Source organism: Ornithorhynchus anatinus, chromosome 10, assembly GCF_004115215.2.
Source record: "Ornithorhynchus anatinus isolate Pmale09 chromosome 10, mOrnAna1.pri.v4, whole genome shotgun sequence".
Classification (NCBI taxonomy): Eukaryota; Metazoa; Chordata; class Mammalia; order Monotremata; family Ornithorhynchidae; genus Ornithorhynchus; species Ornithorhynchus anatinus.
The window spans coordinates 42,530,913-42,552,720 of record NC_041737.1 but is presented as its reverse complement, the minus strand read 5'-3'; the positions used below and the strand labels follow the sequence as shown (position 1 = coordinate 42,552,720).

General features: G+C 41.9%; 1 protein-coding gene across 4 annotated transcripts in view; it reads right to left on the bottom strand.

The window, feature by feature from the left end:
* PTPRZ1 (protein tyrosine phosphatase receptor type Z1) overlaps positions 1–21,808 on the bottom strand; it is a 163,588-nt gene that overhangs the window by 38,552 nt on the left and 103,228 nt on the right. For 2 of the 4 annotated variants that reach the window (XM_029073263.1, XM_029073264.1), the window contains exons 9-12: positions 17,702–17,886; positions 16,655–16,781; positions 10,124–10,170; positions 4,588–8,170 (exon numbers count right to left, since the gene is read on the bottom strand). In XM_029073263.1, coding sequence (XP_028929096.1) covers positions 4,588–8,170; positions 10,124–10,170; positions 16,655–16,781; positions 17,702–17,886 — 3,942 coding nt within the window. The remainder of the gene's footprint in view (positions 1–4,587; positions 8,171–10,123; positions 10,171–16,654; positions 16,782–17,701; positions 17,887–21,808) is intronic. The other 2 variants (XM_029073265.1, XM_029073266.1) reach the window with 1 other exon arrangement.

Below are 21,808 nucleotides of genomic sequence, written 5' to 3'. Positions count from 1 at the left end.
AGTAGGACAAAAGACCAGTAAATGAGATAATTTCAATCTGTTTAATTAAGCATTATCTTCTGATTAAAAGCCAAAGTGGCAAATGCTTTTGAAAGTAAAGCAGTTTAGGCTCAAGAAATATCAATGATTCAATTTTTTTAAAAATAACATGTTGCTTTGATGATTTACTCAAATTCCTATTTGGTTTTTTTTCCACCAAGAATCAAAATTATTTTAGGTAAATGAAGGAATGACGTGGCTCTACCCACTAACTCCCTTTAGTATCAATATTTCTCCAAAATTAAAATGTTCAATCCAATCTCTAGATTCCTTTCAAAGGAGGTGAAAATGACCTTGCTTTCCAGGGTGGGAGAGGTCTGTATCTATAGTCAGTCTTTGCTCCTGAATGATCACTGTAACTGAAAAGAGAATATGCACAATTGGTGAAGTTTGCTTCAGATCTGTAGAAAATCAATTGGCTATTAGAAATTCTTGATTATGGTTCACATCGTATTCAGCAGGGAAATGTCATTAACCCTTCCGAGCTAATTTAGCGGGAGAGATCAACCACTGCAGTTTGTTTTTTTTTTTGAATCCATGTAAAGGGAACAATGACCCTATAGCCTGGGGAGCTCTGGAGAAACTCTATATGATCCAAACATTCTAATTGGACTTCATTGTTTAGCACCCACTACACAGTCAGTGTTCAGCTAGTGAACAAAATAATGAACCTCAGAGGCTTAATCCATCAACAAGGAAGTCATTCTAAAACATAAGAAATGGACAACATGCAGTACAGAAAGAATAATGCTGAAGGCTTGAGAGGCAGAACTCCTGAGTGGCCAGCATTGTGAGCTACTCTTCTAGACTCTAAGCTTACTCTGGGCAGGGAACATGTCTACCAACTCTGTTATATTGTAGCCTCTCTCCCTAGTGTTTAGTACAGTGTTCTGCACATAGTAAGGGCTCAATGAACACCACTGATTGAATGACTGACTGTACACTTCTTGCCGTAACTGTCAGCTGATTCCTTGCATGTTTAAAAACAAACAGCATGCAAAGCATCAGGACCTCCAGCCTATTTCCCATTCCACTTGTGGAAAATGCTGGTGTGGTTAATCCTACTTGGTAATATTGCCGGAGCGTGGCTCAGTGGAAAGAGCACGGGCTTTGGAGTCAGAGGTCATGAGTTCGAATCCCAGTTCTGCCACTTGTCAGCTGTGTGACTGTGGGCAAGTCACTTAACTTCTCTGGCCCTCAGTTACCTCATCTGTAAAATGGGGATTAAGACTGTGAGCCCCATGTGGGACAACCTGATTCCCCTATGTCTACCCCAGCGCTTAGAAGAGTGCTCTGCACATAGTAAGCACTTAACAAATACCAACATTATTATTATTATTATAAGTTACACTATCAATTGTCCCAGCTTTTTATAAGGTGCTAATGATGAGTGCTGGCTATGGCAGGAATTGTGCTTTTCATGGCTCTATTTCCCCACTAAAATGAATCAAAGAAACAAGTGCATTATTGAAATGCTCATCAGGAGGGCCAATTAATTTGACTGCAGAATAAATCACAATGATTCTGCCAAGAAACGTCAACCCGATGTGGAAATAGTTGCCCTTCGACTTCTGCCCTGGCAATGTGGGAATGCTGCAGACACTTAGAAAAAGTGTGGAAAAGCCCTGTCTTTGCTAGAGCTATTTAGGCAATGCTCTTCTCTCTTTTCTTTGTCCCTGTCCTTTCCCTTTCACCTCTTGGTTGATTATATTCCTCCTTCTTTGACTTGGTTTTACTCTGTTCTAATGCTAACTGCTCTTACTTTTTTGCAAGTATTTCTTTTTGGGTTCTTGGTCATTTGATAAAATTCCTTGCTTTTCCCTTTTTTGAATATTTTACCTCCCTTAACTTTCCTACACCATCCCAGAAAGGCAGCACATTGCTTCCATTCCCTAAACTGCTTAAAACCCAGTGTGCTTTCTATACTGGCTTCCTACTTCTTTTTGTTTTTCTTTTCTCCATTGTTTCCTCCTTTCTCCTTGGTCCAGTCTCTTCCCCATTCCTCCTTTTCTGTTCTCTTTCATCCTCTCCTCTCCTCCCTTCAACCTCAACTGCACTGGGTAGACACTAGAACACTGGGTTGGCAAGGTGGGGGCGAAGGGGGCGGTGGAGAGGGGGCATGCTGCTTGGAGCCCCTTCCTCAGGCAGCCCTCCATCAAGTAGAATCATACTTCTCAAATATAATTTTTAATCTTGGAGGTAGGCTTTCAGCATACTTAATAAATATCAACTAAAGCTCCACTTAATGCTGATTAATGTCAGGATTCAAAGAACAGTTCCGCTCTACCCAGAGAGGAGGAGCTATGGAATTGGGCACAATTAGTTCAGAATTATTTTCATTAGTACCACTGGTCTTCATTCCAGATTTGGAGTGAGAACTGGGTTAAAACCCAGTTGATTTGTCTACTCTTTTTTTTAATAATAACAATAATAATAATAATATTGTTGGTATTTGTTAAGCGCTTACTATGTGCAGAGCACTGTTCTAAGCGCTGGGGGAGATACAGGATAATCAGGTCGTCCCACGTGAGGCTCACAGTTAATCCCCATTTTACAGATGAGGTAACTGAGGCACAGAGAAGTTAAGTGACTTGCCCACAGTTACACAGCTGACAAGTGGCAGAGCCGGGAGTCGAACTCATGACCTCTGACTCCGAAGCCCAGGCTCTTTACACTGAGCAATGGAGTGCAGTTTCTCATTGCAAATTTCTTCACTTGACTAGCTAAGGTTAGTCAGTGGCAAAAAAATCCCCATTTTAAAAATTCTGCTCTTTGTTGAAAGCCTAATCTCCTTAAATTTAAAATCAAGTATAAATTTTGCTTTGATGGGAAGCTTGCTTTCTAGTTCTGGGAAAGAATCAAAGGACAACAACCCTTTTCAACTAATTCCCCATTTTGCCTTATCTATTCAACCTCTGTAATTTTAGAGTCCAGTTGAGAATGTTCACACTAGTGCCAAAATAGGAAATGGGTAGACTGAAGACATTTCCCTCTAAGACAGATCTATAATAAAGCCAGGCAAAAATGGAACAATATTTAAATATTTTTTAAAAATCTTATTCTCACTAAAAAGGAAAAAAAAAAGCTTTACGAAAATCCCAGCCATATGACATTCCGTATATGTCAACACTAATCGATACAGTAGAATACTTTGAGTGGGAATTCATCATACATTTTCAGGTCAGGTTTTCTTTTGGAATTGAAATTGAACAATAACACAAATAGGGAACAACATTTAATTGCAGCAAATCTCCTGATCAAAATGGAACAACTTTTAATTGCTATTGCACAAGAATAGGAAGGATAATTTGGTGAAAGAAAATAATAAAGAAGGATATTCCCTAATGAGGTTGATGCTTGGGTGTTGAAATGTAAAAACACACTATTAGTAAGTCATGCAACATGCTACCCACTTGTATCTTTTGATGTACTGTCAAGATTTCCAATCTCTTCAGTGTTAATTGCAAATTAAATACTTTTAAGATTAATTAAAGCAAACTATAAATAACATTTCTTCAATGTAATTAACTAGGGCATGGTTTAATGCAACTGCATTTTCTTACCTTCTTAGTCAACTTTAAAGAAAACATTTGTAGCACATATGTTTTAAAACATGTCGTTCAATCTACAGTTTACACAAAAATTACTGTGATATCCTAAAGGAATTTCTAAAGATCATTTTCCTGTGTTTTCTCATCTTGTCATATAATAATCATATTGTACTTAGGTGAATTCTTTGTGTGGTACATAGAATATATGGGTATAAGTTAAAATGTGTATGTGGGTGAGTAAGATATGGAGTTTTGTTGTGGGATACTGCCCTCTTTAGGTTCTGCAATGATAATCAAATATGCTAGCTCTAAAAACATGCATCTTTATCATATTATTGGACTTTTTCTGGCTCTCTCAAGTGGACTACAGGCATTAGAACATTTGATATTTCAAAAGACTTTGAATGAAAGTTTGGCCAATTTTGAGATGGGCTTACAATGGTCAAACACACATACTTGCCTTCCTATAGCAGGCTTTTTATGTGAAACTAGCTTGAATTTTTTAAATGGGCTACCAAAATCTGACAATCTGAGGAGCAGGAGATATGAAAATAAATTCCTTCAAAGGTAATCTAGTCAGAATGATCTCAAACAACTCTTACAATGACTGGTTCATCTGGGGGTATTCCAGGTGTTATATAATCAAAAAAATGATTAATATAAAAATGGTCAGATTAACCCGCCTTTAGACAGGCCCTCAAAATAAAAAGGCTTGAATTGAAGATTTTTTTTTAAAGTGACAAAATCATGCACTTTAAAACCACAGGATGTTTTGATTAAGGGGCATTGAATAATAAAAGAAGTGGAACAAAAGGAGCTCTCTTTCGAAGTCTATCTTTTGTTCCAGATTTTCCTTAATCAATTTCCTGTCCCTTTCTTGGAGACATGCAAAAATTTCCTCTTTATGTTAAATATTTTTCTCTCACATGTTAACTTTTCCAGCGGAAGGAAAAAACGTAGTGTGAGTTTCCAGCCGCTGGACCGATCCATAACTAACCTGCCTCAGAAACGTTGAATACTGTTGAGTGGCCACTAGTAACAGATGGTGTTAAGGACTGTGGCAATCCAGGACTTGATTCATCATCAGTCGTCTCCATGGTCGCTTCAGCGTCTTGTTCACTGAGGCCAGGAATCCCGAAATCAGTTGAAGTGTTGTTCTCATTAAGGCTATCTGAGTTTCCTTGACCAGAACCACTCTCTTCGTCGCTTGTAAAAGTGGCCCAAGACTTAGCCTCTGATGTGTGTGGAAAGACGGTAGTATCAGTCTGGATGTGGTCTTCCACTGTTGGCAGGTCGCTGTGCTTCTTGGGCACCAGTGGTGTCGTCAGCGCCAATGTGGTTTTGACACCATTTCGGTCAGCGGTTGGGCTGATCTCCCAAGCTGCTGCATCCGTTACCTGCTTTTCTTCCTCAGAGTTGATGGACGGTGAGCGTGCAGTGAAGTCACCTTGATCCATGACATCATTTACCTGAATACTGGAATCGTCTACCACTTTTCCCTGAGCTTTTCTATCGGACGTGCACGAGATACAACTCTTTACAGATAAGCCATCATTGCCATCATCATCATCATCATCATCATCATCATCACCACCACCACCACCCATAGATTTAGCATCAGAACTGGCATCAGGGAATAAGCCAGAGGATGCTTTGCGGGGAACCAGAAAGCCGGTTCCATTTACCGGGCTCTCCTTACCAGGAGAAGCAACTGTACCAGAAATAAACACATTTGGCAAAGGGACAGAATGATGAATGGATACATGTGACTCAGGTACAACCAGAACAGGAGACGCATTAGAAACGGAACTTATCATAGAAGCAGGAGCTTCATCTGGAGAATTGCGCTCATGTGCAAGCGTGTTTGGCAGTATGTCGACAGGCAAAACAGGAGTGGCACCCCCATGCACTACTCTAAGAGGAAAGGTACTGGTCATTTCAGAATCAGTGGGCTGCAACCAATCATCAGTACTGAACAATGAAGGGACAACTCGTGGAGGCAGTTCGCTTTCAAGGAAAACAGTCGGGACACTGGTGGAAGACTCACTCAGACCTCGAAACGAAGCAGTGGGCATATTAGAAGCGGGAGACAGCACACCAAAACCCGCAGGTGCCGACGTAGAATGTGGCACTGTACTTGCAGCCAAATCGGATGGCCCCGGATGCAATATTGCAGGATTATCTCTATAAACCTCAGAAGTTTCCACCAATATTGGATCGCCGGGCTCAGCTGGAGTAGCGGTAAACGGGGAGCCAATGCCAGAAGACGGAAAGGAAGTTTGCAGCAAAGCTTCACCATCTAAAGGAGCTGAGGCTTTGGGAGAGGACCACCCAGTTGAAGGAGGCAATGTTTTGCTAGAAGCGGGGACAGAGAGAGCTGGCTCGGAAGTGGCGTTAAGCACGGGTTGAAGCAAAGCGTCATCAGAGGCTGGAGATGATGCATGCAAAGGCTGAACTGAAAAGTGGTTTTCTGACAGTGCACTAAGACCCTCCTGGCCCCAAATCTCGGTAGCGGGATAAGCCAGAGATCCGGGAAGAGTTGCCTGTGCTCTAGAATCAGTAACAGGGGTGTCTCTCAAAGAAGCCTCTGGCTTAATTACATCATTAGCTGTAGGGAGTTCAGGCAGAGCTGTGCTGGCAGTACGATAGACCATTTCACTGAGAGAGGAAATTTTCAGTTCGGTCTCATCCCCAGGGAATGCATCACTTTTACGAGGCGGCTTATTAGCATCACTAAACGCGGGTGTCGGATAGGGCAATTCGTCTACAGAAACAGATGAGGAAATGTTAGGTGCTGGCAAACCATCCGGGTCAGGCAGAAAGAACTCACTACCGGAGTAAGCTCCGGACCAATCCAGATCACCAGACAGAGAGCTTGTGGGCTGCAGCAAAGATTCAGGTTGGGTGGTTACAGAAGGCTTAGGCATCAGCACATCGCTAGGACTGCTAGACAGGGACCCCGGCTGAGATACACCAAAAGAACCATGCACAGATATCGCAGAGTCAGAGGAAACAGGAAAGGTCTGGAGGGAGCCTGCATGACCCGACAAAGCGGAAGATGGTTCAGACCCTGTAGAGGAGGCATGCATCTTTAAATCACTGCTGGATGGGTCAACTCGAGAAACCTCGTGCCACTGACTGAGGGCCCCGGACTGGTTATCAAATAGCATCGTTTCCGAAGCAGCGGTAGTCTGACGTGCCGCCACCTCAGAAGAGCGACCAAAGTTGGGCCGGAATAATGGATCACCCTCCGCCACTGCCAAAGAAGCATGCAGGGACCCCGTTTCCTGGGGAGCAGCTGGAGCAAATTGTGGAGACATTTGAGAGACTGTATACAGATGATGAGACACTTCACTACTGAAGGAAGCAGAGGGAAATGGAAGCAAAGTTACATCGTCAGAAGAAGACAGGGTGGGCTCAAATGACACATCCACACTGGGAAATACAGGTGTCGCATGCAAGATCATGCCACTACCTGAAGCAGCAGAGGCAGTGTTGAGCATCTGATTGTCAGACAACAGAGGGGTAACTAGAGGAAACACTCCACTACTGTAGGAAGGTTGAAGAGGTATCTCACCATTATAAACTGGTTGAGTTGTCTGAGAGAGTACCTCACTGGCAGCAGAAGCAGAATCATGTTGTCCAGAGCTTGGAGAGAGAGAATGAGGCGCAATCTCAGTAGGGAAGGAAGCAAAGGTAGAATAATGTGGCATTTCTCTATCCGCAACGGAAGTATCTTGTGTCCCCGCCGTACTGGAAGAATAGGACTCTGAAGCTGACTTTGATCCCTCAATGTACGAATCAGTGTGGCTAGCCTGAAGCGACCTCTCCCTCTCCGTCGGAGCCACGAAGCTGGCCGTCGGATCCGTAGTTTGAGAAGGCGGCAGGTCTCCGTCAGTGGACCAAGTCCTCTTTGAGGAATCGACGGCATCTGGGGAAGAGGAGTCTTCAGAGGCATTCTTGGCGTATCCCGGCCAGACGACATGATATGTGCTTGGCTCCGGACTTCCTAAAAACTGTCCGGAGGATATGTTGTCCGGGACAGACGATGCGGCTGAGGTGGTGGGGATTGAGCCTGATATGTCTTCAGCCTCTGAATCAAGTTTCAAGGTGGCCGGGAAAGCTTCATCTTCACCGCTATCCGTGGACGTTTCTTGGGATTCCGGACCCGGAGCCATCAGCTCGGATTCCTCCGCTGTTCCAGGGACGTTCATTGGCTGGATTTTGAGGGCAGGGTTTGGGCCATCCCTCCAGGAAGCAGACGTTATTTCCATGGTGGGATCTGGTCTTCCAGTCATTGTTTGAGAATCCGGTGGGACCTCTTCTCCTTGAGCTGACATTCCCGGGACTGGGAGACCAGTGGTGGGAATGAATGTTCTCTGGGGGTCACCCTTTCCCGAGGACTCATCATCTCCTTTTGGAAAGTAGTGGGTAGTTTTTGCTTCCACAGATTTGGCCCCTCTTCCTTCGGGGTCATAGTTTGACGTGGGGATGATGTGATATTCTTTCCCCCTAATTTGGTTGGTGGCACTCTCTGTGCTAGGACTTCCTGCAGCTTCATCTTCAATATCTTCTTCCTCCTTTGGAAAATAAACGACACTTTCAAAATCTCCTCAGTGGAGGAACTGTGGCATCTAGTAGAAAGAGTACGGGTCTGGGAGTCAGAGGGCCTGGGTTCTAATCCTGACTCATCTGCTCGCCTCCCCTGTGATCAGACACTTAACTTCTCTGTGAATCAATTTTCTCATCTGTAAAATGATGATATAACTACTCTTCCTCTTACCTAGACTGCGAGTCTTGTGTGAGACAGGGATCATGCCTGACCAAATTTTCTTGAATCTACCCAAGGGCTCAGCACAGCGCTTGACACATAATAGGCACTTAAATACCCCAATTATTATTATTACCTGTAGGCTGGGTGGTTAGAGACACCGAGGACAAACCAAATTTCTTGCTGATATTTCTATAGGATCTGGTCTTGTTTGATAACTTTCCTGTGTTTAGAACTGTCCTCATTTAAGGGCTACAACTTCTGCTACTCAAACCACCAGGGAAATTAATTAAATTTACTGGAAGCTGCCCTGTTTTGGGCCACTATGGGGGGAGGTAATTAGAAACCAGAGGTTCTAAATGAAGTTGTTCTAATCCACTGAGAATATTTCAATCACATGGCTCTTTTTTCTTGTTTTCCTGCTTCTGCAATTCATCTGACAGTGAGCAAAGGAACAACTAACTTCTTAGGCTAATAAATGGTTAACTGGTGCAAATTATTGCAGTAAGACAAGGTACGGCTCTAGCTGAGTTTTAGATTTTACAGAAACCCCGAAACTAAAGAAGCATTGTGGTCCCTGGGTGCCAGGTCCATTGGCATGGGTGTGGGGGGCTTGCATTCTAGGACCTCTCCTACCAGGCTCAGAAAGGCTTGAGGATATGAAGGGGTCACTGTGATCACTCTCCTAGAAGCCATTAAAATTCCACCTGGGACGATCTCTTACAGTGATCCCTTTGCTAGTGAATCTTTCATCTCTGTTACCTGGTACTTCCCTTCCACATCATGGAAACATTGGACACTCCCCCTACCCAGTAGTACCAACATACCTATCTGTAAACTTTGTTGTTTCTCCCTCTGTGTAATTTATTTTAATGTCTGTTTCCCCTGCTTGATTGTAAGCTTCTTGAGGGCAGGTACCATATGTATTAACTCTACAGAACTGTTCTAAGCACTTAGTACAGTGCTCTGCACACAGGAAGCACTCTGGATAACAGGCATCAGGTCCAACCATACAAGCTGAACCTCAAAATGACTCCAAGATGTAATGTATCAGGTCCCACTAGGACTTAACTAAGCACTCACAACACTTATTTTCCCCCTTGCCTCCTATCTCTAATTTATTTTAATATCTGTTTAGACTGTAACCTCCTCGTAGGCAAGGATCGAGCCTATTACAACACAGTTGGTAGACATAATCCCTATCTACAATAAACTGACAGTCTAGTCTACAAATCAGGATGGAGAAAATATAAACAATTAATTTCAAAACAGCTAAAAACAATGTATCCTTTTTTTTAATTTCACAAATATCTGTACTCTATCAAGCTCTGAGTACAGTTCTCTACAAACAATAAAGGATGGTGCCTCTTTCGCTTTGGGGTTGGAGTAAGGGAAAAGGGGATGGTATGGCAAAGTGGACAAAGCATAGGCCTGGGAGTCAGAAGGTCATGGGTACCAATCCCAGCTCTGCCACTTTTCTGCTGTGTGATCTTGGGCAGGTCACTTCACTTCTCTGTGCCTCAGTTGCCTCATCTATAAAAGGGGGATTGACACTGTGAGCCCTACATGGGACAGAGACTGAGTCCAACTTGATTTGCTTGTAACCCCTTAATGTTTAGTGCAGTGCCTGGCATATAGTAAGCGCTTAACAAATACTATTATCATTATTATTACTACAGTAAGCGATCAATAAATACTATTGGCTGAATTGATTGACTTGGTATTATGATTTAAAGGGACAAAGGGAATAATCATATGATACCTTGATAAATTCTTCAGTTCCAATTAGTTCAGGAAAGAGATCAATCTCTAAAAAACAAAATCAGACCATCAAAAGTTACACTCCAATAGACCTGTCTGGTAAATTAATATTTAAATAGCAAAACAAGTAATTTCAATATCGGCTTTTACAGTGTGGGTGCTTTTACTATGAGATTACAAGAAAAAAAATTAATGCTAGGTTATTTCTATTTAGCTTATAGTTTTACTTTTATTAATATCAATATTAATTGAGCTTATACATTTCTTTACAATACTCAGCAACTGAGTATTCATGCAGCAGACATGTATTTTCAAGAGGATTTTCACATGGAAAAATCCATTTCTGACCTGAATGTACATAGGCCAAAGCTAACCTTTGTTTTTCTCTGAACTATAAAAGGATTGACATTCTCAGGAGACATGTCAGGACTTAAATTCACATGATAAAGTAGCTGTGGATTTTACATTTCAACTAAGACTATCTCTTATGCTATCATCTGTCTATTCTCCTACCCTGCTCCAAAGAGCTACAGTGCAAACATAGGAGTTCTGATGGGGAGGGAAATTTCCTCTTGCCCTTTCTTTATTCTTTATTTATTCCTCCTTAGGTACAGAATTCTACTGCTTACAGTTCTCCAGACTGTAAGCTCATTGTGGGCAGGGAATGGGTCTGTATATTGTTGTATTGTACTCTCCCAAGTGCTTAGTATAGTGCTCTGCATACAGTAAATGTTCAATACATACGATTGAATGAATTATTTCCCTGGGTAATGGCCAGCACCTCTAACAATATTGGGAATGAAATAATGGAAGCTGTATTACCAGCACTATCAGTGGTTAGACCATCCTACTTCTGAGGAAGAGGAAGGGAGAAAGAAAGAGAGGAAGAGAAAATAAAATAGAGAAGAGGAAGAAAAAAGAGAGGGTGTGCATGGAGAGTGTTTGGGAAGAGAAAGAGCATGGAGTGAGTATGGAGGAAGGAAAGAGAGAGGCCGTAAAAGAAGACTGAAGAGTGAGGGAAGATAAAGAAGAAAGCAAGAGGAGGAGGAGAGAAATCTTGAAAATGATCCCAATGTTCATTAAACATGGTAAATAGCTTTCTTTGGAAAAAAAGACTTGAAATAAGATCACATGTTTATTAGTCAAATGTATATACATTAATTGTAACAAATAATACATGCAGCAGGCTACAATATAAAAATACTGTCACAAATCACAATAGCAACATAAATTTGAATAGAAAAAAGAACTAAACACTCATCCTATGTGTTAGAAAATATAGATTTTATCTTACCTGTATCTTTCTGAGAAGAAAGCTAGGAAAAAAAGCTATGACAACATTCTCTAGCTCCTCAATTAGTGTGATTTTTAAGCAACTCTTAAAAAGAGCCCTTAAAAGTACAATTAAATTTCATGATACATTTCATTGGGTTAGAGGTATATCTTGATCAAGTTGAATGTGTTCAGTCCACATTCCCAGGGTTTGGTTGCAATAGACAAAAACCCTCACCAATTGGAGAGCTTGGCTGCGGTGAAGGTGAGCGAGGGTGACTCCATATACAACCATGGTGGGACACCGCAGCTCTCTAGGGATATGTCGGACAATTACTCTCCCCACCTTCAGAGCCTTACTGAAAACCCCTTTCCTCCAAGAGACCTTCCCTGACTAAGCCTTCCTTTCCTCTTCTCTCACTCTTCTGTGTGACCTTGATTTGCTCTCTTCATTCATTTCCCCCTCCCAGCCCCATAGTACTTATGTACAAATAATTTTTATTTATTTATATTAATGTCTGTCTCCCCCTCTATACTGTCAGTTTGTTGTTAGAAGGGAATGTGTCCATTATACTGTACTCTCCCAAGCACTTAGTACAGTGGTCTGCATACAGTAAGTGCTCAATAAATATGACTGCCTGACTGATATGATTTCACTCCTACATCTGTATTCAAATACCATTATCAATTAGTACTTCCAATCACATATATCATAGGGCTGATAAGAAACCCAGTGGCCTTAGTCTAGTTGTCGGTGAGCACTTGCAGGCCTCTAAGAATTCTAAGTCAAAATTCCCAGTTCCTGGGAAAGTTCAGGAATCTCTGAAGCCTTGGAGAATTTTCTACAGGAAGCTTCTCATGGTTTGGCACCACCAAAAGGCTGGTATGTTACACTCTATGAGTGCCCCTACTTTTTGGAGAGTTTTCTGTTACTCTTGGGGAAGAGTTGTGAAGGGGGCAGAAGACGATGAGGGAAAGAGATGGAAGGAGAGGGGAATGGGGTGGGGGGAAGAGGTTATGTTGGAATGTGCTCCCACATTACACCCAGCTAGTCTCATGGGGCCTCCAAAGTAAAAATCCCAAAAACTTTCTAATGGGTGCTTCTAAATTTCTAAAATATATTAAAGTCAGGGAATAGTTTAATATGCAGTCCCTGGGAAAAAAATCACATAAAAAGCTAAATGCCATTTGAATGACTCTATTGGTTTTTTTGTTTGCTTGCTCAAATGGCCAAAATGCTGAATTTTCAAAACAAAATAATTTCCACATGTTAGTAGCACATTGACATTCCATCACACAAAAATCACCACTAATGTGGGTCAGCAAACACAGATAATTTAATTGTGATCCTTTCACACTATGTCAAAAGCTGCCCAAGTTTTACAGGATATTAGTAAAAGCAAATTTTGAGTGCAATGTTTTCAAAAATGTGATTTTAAACACCATTCTATAACAAAGTGATAGTATAGAATGAAACAATGCAGGCAAATGAAGGATAGATGCATTCATGTTTGAACAGATGATTGGTGAAGATGCAAAACACAGGTGAGTGAGAAAATCTTGTGACCAAATATATTCATGCATTCAAATTTAACATATAAGCAAGCTCCATAACCATGAATCGGAAACAGTATGTTCTCTAACTTCAGAATATATTGTAAAAACCCCACACAATAATAATATTTGCAGACCCTGTGCACTTGTGGTGATGTTTCTTCAGGGACAGTGAATTTAGTGCTTTGAACATAGTAAGTGCTCAATAAATTTCATTGATTGATTGATTACAACTGCTCAAGATGGGCAGTCGTGGTAGGATGAACCTTAATGTTAGATTTGCTATGAGCAGATTCAATGCAACATAGAATTCTCTCCCACTGGTACACATTGTTCCAGCAGACATGGCCTCTGAGTAGACATTATTAATGTTTGTCTCCCCTCTAGACAGTAAATTCATTGTGGGCAGGGACTCTGTCCACCAACTCTGCTGTATTATACTCTCCCAAGCACTTACTACAGTGATCTGTACACAGTGAGTACTCTATAAATACCACTGACTGACTGACATGTGTAAGGCAATGAGAATTCCAAAAGTATGTACAGGGGATGATTCTCCCATGGATAATAGTGCCATCAATTCCTATCACAGGTGTCAAAGTGGAAGAAAATGAAAGCATAGTTATGGGACATTTGTTTTTACATGTGGGATAATGAATAGACACCAAGCTCTCAGGTGGGTCTTCTTTTTTTTCGGGTATTTGTTAAGTGCTTGCTATGTGACAGGCACTGTTCTAAGCACTGGGGTAGATACAAACTAATCAGGTTGGACACAGTCCCTGTTCCACATGGAGCTTACAGCCTTAATCCCCATTTTACAGATGAGGCAAGTGAGGCACAGAGAAGTGAAGTGACTTGCCCAAGGTCACACAGCAGACAAGTGGCAGAGCCGGGATTATAACCCAGGTCCATGACCCCCAGGGCCCATGCTCTATCCACTAGGCCAAATTTCTTCTCAAAATTTGCTATCTTAGAGTTTGTTAATAGGAAGGGATTGCATTAGTTCCAAACTGATGAGAGCTTCAAATCAAGTGATTTTTGATATCATGGTGGCAGTGAGCAAATACATCAGGTCAGCAATCTTTGTGGAATGGATAGACTCTGCTTTGGAAAAGGGAGAAATCCTAATTAAGACCAGGTCCCCCAATAGCACCTTATTAATTACTGCCTGCTCTAAATCACTCATACCATTGCAAGTTCGATCCTCTGCTATGTCTATGCAGAGGAGACAAATACAAGAATCGAGAACGGCCTATTTAATTTGGGACCAATAAAATGGATGTCTGTGATATGAAACCCATTTTCCAAACCTCTTATCATGGGGAAACCTTCATCCAGTGTAGCCTAGTGGAAAAAGCACAGGCTTGGGAATTAAAGGACCTGGGTTCTAATACTAGCTTCAGCACTTGTCTACTCCATGACCTTGGGCAAGTCACTTAACTTCTCTGTGTCTCAGTTACATTATCTGTATAATGGGGACTAAAGCTGTGAGCTCTCTGTGGGACATGGACCGTGTCAAACTTGATTAGCTTCTGTCCACTTAGTACCGTGCATGGCACATAGTTAGCACTTAATTGATTCCATTAAAAAAATCAGGTTATTTCAACAAATAAGGAGTGTGAAACTTTTGCCAACAAAATTGGAGGTTAATAATTTGCAGTGATAGGAGACACTTGACGATCTGAAGTAATGGGGCACTAGTGTTTGGATAACTGAATGGTCCGGGCAAAAAGCAAACCTGGACTTAGCTATTTCAGATAAGAACCCAATTTATTTCAGTTACCCAAACTTTTTTTCTTGCCAATGATCTTATCCAGCCTTGGTAAAGATAATTGGCCTTTGGATAACCACTCTTCCACAGCAGTCTCATGCAAAGCAAATATAATTAGAAACAAAATGTTTCAGTTGTTATCCTTTAGTCGGGTTGTTTCCATTGCTTGCACTGGGAGAAATAGTGGGAGATGTGTTGCTCCAGTCACAGGGTGAGTTAAAAATAATTTCAAAGGCATCCAGAATTACTCCCAAATTCACAGTTCCAAGGCACTCACATGATCTTGAAATCCCGCATATACTTACTACAAAACTTTTTTAATGCTAGAAAAGCAAACAAATGTGAAAATGCTTTGGTTTTTGGTAGATGCATCAAAAGTTTGCACTTCGCAACAACTTGCATAGTTATCTCACACCATAGGAGACAAACCTAGATTGCTATACCCATCTCACAGATGGAGAAGTGGGGCTGTAAATTCTAATTGGCTTAAGGCCTCACAGTAAATCAATGGCAAAAATCCCATAATCCTGAGTATGAGTTTCCTTTTTTCCACTGGATACTGTTCCAGGCTTCACAGAGTCTACTATTCTCTTGGCTGAGAAAAGCTTGAGTGTTGGAGGAAAGGACTTTTGTATTTGAGTTAGCATATAAACAGGTCAGTGTGCCTAGTGGAGAGAGCATAGGCCTGGGAGTCAGAGAACTTGGGTTCTAATCCTGGCTCTGCCATTGCCTGCTGAGTAACCCTGGGCAAGTCACCTAACTTCTCTGTGTAACAGATTTCTCATCTGTGAAATGTGGGTAGAAAATGTGTCTTCCAACTGGTTATACTGTACTCTCCCAAGTGTTTAATACGGTATTCTGCACACAGTCAGCACTCAGGAAAATACTGTTGATTGATTGAGACTGTGAACCCTTTGTGGGACAGGAATTATGTCCGACCTGATTATCTTGAAATTGCCATAGTGTTTAGTACAGTGCCTGGCACATAATACCACATTTATTATGATGATGATCTTCTCCATGTCTACATTAATGTAAAAAAAATACCCCAACTCCAGCTTTCTGGCACTTTAAAAATTGCTTTGTTATCTTTTACTTAACAAACACTGTGATACACTAATGGTAGTGTTGGAGGAAACTGCAAATTTGAGGAATGGCTTCAGTCTCTCTCCCATGCCCCAAACTGCTGGCTCTCATCCCAAGCAATCTGGAAGCAGTGTAGTCTACTAGATTGAGTACGGGCCTGGGAGTCAGAAGGACCTGAGCTCTAATCTTGGCTCTTCCACTTGTCGACTGTGTGACCTCAGGCAAGGGGCTTCACTTCTATGTGTCTCAGTTCCCTCATCTGTAAAATGAGGATTAAGTCTGTGAGCTCCATGTGGGACATGGACTGTGTCCAACCTGATTAGCTTGTACCTACCTCGGCACTTTGTACAGTGCCTGGTAAATAGTAAGCGCTTAACAAATACCATGACAAAGAAAAGTTGTTTTACTTCTCTGTGCCTTAGTTACCTCATGTTTAAAATGGGGATTAAGACTGTGAGCCCCATGTGGGACATGGGCTGTGTCCAAACTGATTAGCTTGTATCCACCCCAGCACTCAGTACAGTGCCTGGCACATAGTCAGGAATTAAATACCGTTAAAAATATATAAATGGAAGTCACCTACCTGCTTGCTCACTCACCTGCTTGCCCTCGTATCTATGTTACATTAGGAATTGATTCCGCTCTATGAATTCTAAACTCCCTGAAACTTAGTGGAGACCACAGACTTTCCAGTGCGTAATACATATTTATGGGTGGTTATCTAGTGACCGGATGAAGCACTGGTCCTGGCAATGATACTCATTTTAATAATTTGAGGACTCACTGCCACTTGGCTAGCAAATGAATGATTTTGATGCATAAGGTTACTGTTCAAAAATCAGCACTTACCTGGATCATCAGGAGGCATGTCAACAATCAGTTGGTCACTGTACTTTCCGTACAAGCCATCGGTGCACATGGCTACTAACTGAAGAACGTAGCTAGTATTAGGCAGCAAATTGTTTAGAATAGCTCCCTAAAAGAAAATTTACATTGATTAAGTAAACTTGCATTTACAGTACCGACATTTTGGAGCTTGTAAAAAGATTTCCTGAAACACCTTCCCCACGTTTTAATGGAAACTATTTATAATTTTTACTAGAAGAATCAAAATTGTCACTGAAAACTTTCAATGTTTTCTCTCATATATACTAATTTTGTTAATAAATTTCTAGAATCCCACATCTGGAAGAGAGCTCAACATGTCACTTGGTCCAGCCCCCTGTCTCCAGGAAAGACTTGTGTTGGTTCTTTTCTTAAAGAGGAGTCAATTAGAAAACAGAGGAGTTCAAGTGGCCAGGTAGAAGTGATTGATTAAGCAATCAATGATATTCTACTGAGCACTTACAGTGTGTAGAACACTACACCAAGCACTTTAGGGAGTAAAATGGAGTTGGCAGACATGGTCTCTGCCCTCAAGGAGTTTAAACTCTAGTAGGGGACATTAAAATAATATACAGGTAGGGGAAGCAACAGAGTATAATGATATACATATACGTAGTTTTTTGGGAGGGCATTGGGAATACCTAAGTGCTTATTGAGCAGATCTCCAGGGATGGAAAGTACAAAGCCCTCCTCAGTAGCTGTACCAGTGTTTTATTCTCCCAATTATGAAGTTCTTCCTTTTGTCCACCCAAAATCCTTCCTGCTCTAATCCAAATCCATTTTCTCTTCCTGCTCTAATCCAAATCCCTTTTCTCTGTTTCAGGTCACAGTAGGTATGGGGAATAAGTAAACAGTATATGATTGATTGAATGAGAGGTGTACATGGGATTGAAAGAAATGAAACCCTAAATAATACAGAGGCATAGGCATGGATTTTTCCCATAAGACCATTTTAAGAAAAGACTTGCCACAACATTTTTAATGGATAAAAATGAAAGGGTTTTCAGTTACCAAGTCCTGATACCCATCGGTCAGAAATTCATGTTTAGTTTGGTCTTCTCCATCCAATTGTTGGTAGAGAACGGCAAATTTCTCAATCATGGCCTCATATACTACTCGAGGTCTCTCCCAGGTAACAAGAAGGCTGGTATAATTCCTTGGATCAGCTTGGACATTTTCTGGTTCAGAACTGCAAACTTCAGAAGGAAATAAACAACACATTTATAAATAGCTCCCTTAGCAAACTCCGATCCTACAACCATTTATTCGAGCAGGGATCTCGGGTCTGTTTTTGTTATTTCTCCTGCGGTTGACTCCAGTGGGTGGAGGGGGACACTGTTCTCTGTTTTACGACGTTATCAAAGAGGATAGAAAGACTATGACACAGAAAAATGACATTTTATGTACTCTCGGAGTTCTAAAAGTTCACGATAATTAGTTGTTTTTCTTATACTGGAGTTAGAACTTTTGAAACAAAACTTTTAATGAGGTATTATATATGCAGAGAAAACAGAGGAGATTGCAAATAATGATGAGAGTTTAGAGTTGCCCGTTTCTAGAAAAGGATAAAAAAATGAAATGGTGGTAGGCTTCAGGTTTTATATCTGTGGGGAAAATATCACAGTGGAACCAACAACTTTGCAGTGACACTATCTACCGCCCCTAATGATAATAATAATGGTATTTGCATCTCATACCTTACTGGGTTACTGATTGAGAGCTCATCTACTACCAAATCATAAATTTTATGACTGTTGGTGGTTTTGGATAAATGGCAGAAGTAAGGAGCTCTACCTTCACCTCCCAAAGGGGGAAGAGATTGACATCCATCCAAGGAAGAGTGGTTTGAACTGGAGTGGGAGGAAATGCAGAGATATGGGAGGTTCCAGATTGCTGTTTGGTGTTCAGCTGTTCTGCTCACCCGCTAATGCCTCCCCATCCAGGCTGACAGAAGCAACCTGAAGGTAGAGAGGTAGCAGTGGAAGCTGCTGCCTCCCACATCACCATTCCACAGACAATCAAGGAAATATAGAAGCACTATGGTCTAGTGGATAGAGCATGGGCCTGGGAGTCAGAAGGACATGGGTTCTAATTCTGACTCCACCATTTGTCTGCTGAGAGACCTTGGCAAGTTACTTTACTTCTCTGTGCCTCAGTTACCTCATTTGTAAAATGGGTATTAAGACTATGAGCCCCACATGGGACATGGGCTGTGTCCAACCTGATTATCTTGTATCTACCCCGGTACTTAGTACAGTGCCTGGTACATGGGAAACGTTTAACAAATGCCAATTAAAAAAAGACGTTCTATCCTCCTCCCTCAGCTTCCCTGGGAGCCTGGCAGAGGGCTAAGGCCCAATATGATCTGTAGCCAATGAGTTCAACTTGCCATACTTAAATAAGCAAAGATCTGGGCTATTATATTTTGTCTTTTATGTGGTTAACTAATGGAAAGAGCAGGGGCTTGGGAGTCAGAGGATCAGGGTTCTAATTCTGACTGCCATTTGCCTGCTGTATGACCGTGGACAAGTCATTTAGTTTCTCTGTGCCTCAGTTTCCTCATCTGTAAAATGGGGATTCAAAGCCTGTTCTCCTAGCTACTTAGACAGTAAGCCTCATTTGGGACAGGGACTGTGCCCAACCTGATTAACTTGTGTCTACCCCAGCGCTTAGAAAAGTGGTTGACACATTGTAAGTGCTTAACAAATATAATGATAGTTATAATAATAACAAAAAAATGCAAAATTAGTACTAAAAATACTCTCAGAGAATCACAAATATCCAGGTTGAAGATAGCCCACTGGAACCCTGACAGAGCTCATCATGTCTCCTTTTTGGCTTTCCACTCCTCTCTCAATGTTTTCCTCTTACCTGTTTCTTTTCTTCCTCTTTGATCCTGCTCTGGGAACCAGTGACGTGGTGCCTGCCTTGTGGGACTGAAAATGCCCATTAACTTTGGTTCTAATGGGAACTGGAGTGAAACATGTCAGAGCAACCTGGTTACCCTCCAGACTGGGAAGTCACAGAGCTGCCGGATTTAAGCTTGGAAATCCCAAGGCCATTTTGGGAGCATCTGCACTTCCTAGAGTGGCTCTGGGCTGGGCAAAGACACTCCTCTCCAGGCCAGAACTCAGAGGGAACTTTCTAGAGCAACCCAAGGAGAAGATGGATTCTGAGAAGCCAAGGGGGTTTCATTCCCATCAAGGGAGGGCGCGCAAGGGGAGAGCCCACTTTGGTCCAGTTCTTGGGAAGCAGCATGGCCTACTGGACTAGAGTCTGAGCTTGGAATCAGAAGGCTCTGCTAGTTGTCTATTGAGAGACCTTGGGCAAGTCACTTAATTTCTCTGGGCCTCAGTTCCCTCATTTGTTAAATGGGGATTAAGACTGTGAACCCCATGCAGGACATGGACTATATCTAATCTGGTTAGCCTGTATCTACAGTGGCACCTGGTACACTACCTGGCACCTCCCAAGTGCTTAAATGCCATAAAAAAGGAGCCTTAAAATAGGAAGATAATAAGGAAATGGGAAACGGAAAGCAAGTTGGGCAGAACAAAGGACACAATAAAACAATGTCTCAAACAAGGCTGCCTCCCAGTTCAAAACTGGGTGTCAGTTGCTAAGGACAGATCGGCAGAACAAAGGAAAAATAAAACAATGTCTCAAACAAGGCTGCCTCCCAGCTCAAAACTGGGAGTCAGTTGCTAAGGTCAGATCAGCATGACATACTATTAACAAGAAAGGAGTGGCTCTTTCTGAGCAAAAGCTTCTTAAGGAATGAGAGACAAGGAAAACAGGAGCCAGGTGCTGCAAACATTAAACAGAAGGACAATCTTTATTGTGCACAATATGACCTGAACTGTGGTTCCACAGCGACCTTTTCAGTCACAGACACCGCTCATAGGTGAATTTCACTGTCACTGGTGCCTTTTTCACCTCTGAAAGACAATATATCTCCAGATGATGAAGTCCTTAACATTGGCTCAGACCTTTTAAGGAGCTAAGGACGCTCAGGGAAAAATGTCTTTGAATTATTTGATAGTTTTGCAGCTGCTCTTCTGAACACTTGAGGGCAGTCAAAGCTAAGCATTATCTTGCCAATTTCGCTTCCCTTACTATTCACTAGTAGCAGCTGCTTCAAGTTTCCCTCTTTCCAAAGTAATGGAGGCCATAAAAAGCAGGCAGGTTGAAGACGAGCAGTTCCAATAGGGGATTCCTTGAGTGCAGTAAGTTAAATAAAGAGAAGCAGTGTGGCCTAGTGGAAAGGACATGGGCCTGGGAGTCAGAGGACAGGGATTCTAATCCTGTCTCTGTCACTTGTCCGCTCTGTGACCTTGGACAAGTCACTTAACTTCTCTGGGCCCCATCACGTCATCTGTAAAATGAGGATTATGACTGTGAGTCCTGTGTGGGCCAGGGACCGTGTCCAAGCCAATTATCTTGTATCTTGGCACATACTTGGAACAGTGCTTGGCACATAGTAAGTACTTAACAAATGCCATAATCATTAATTAATAATAATAATAATAATAATAATAATAATGTTGGTATTTGTTAAGCACTTACTATGTGCAGAGCACTGTTCTAAGTGCTGGGGGAGATACAGGGTAATCAGGTTGTCCCACTTGAGGCTCACAGTCTTCATCCCCATTTTACAGATGAGGGAACTGACGCCCAGAGAAGTTAAGTGACTTGCCCACAGTCACACAGCTGACAAGTGGTGGAGCTGGGATTCGAACCCATGACCTCTGACTCCAAAGCCTGAGCTCTTTCCACTGAGCCCAGTGCTTATTTCAGTGCCTGGCACACAGTAAATGCTTAACAAATGCCATAAAAAAATGAGTCAATGATACGTTGGCTGTGTTCATAGGGTAGCCATTAGTCCACTTTGATGCCAGTCATTCTGGTTTTCAGTGGTTCTGTCCTCTGTCCAGTATTGTATACAGGGAATGTGCCTATTTATTGTTGTATAGTACACTCCCCAGCACTTAGTACAGTCCTCTGCCCATGCTAAGTATTCAATAAATATTATTGACTGAATAGAGGGGAGAGGGCCAGGGGATCACTGGCAAAGGATTTCTTTAGTGCTGTCAATGGTCACCCTAGGTGACTACTAAT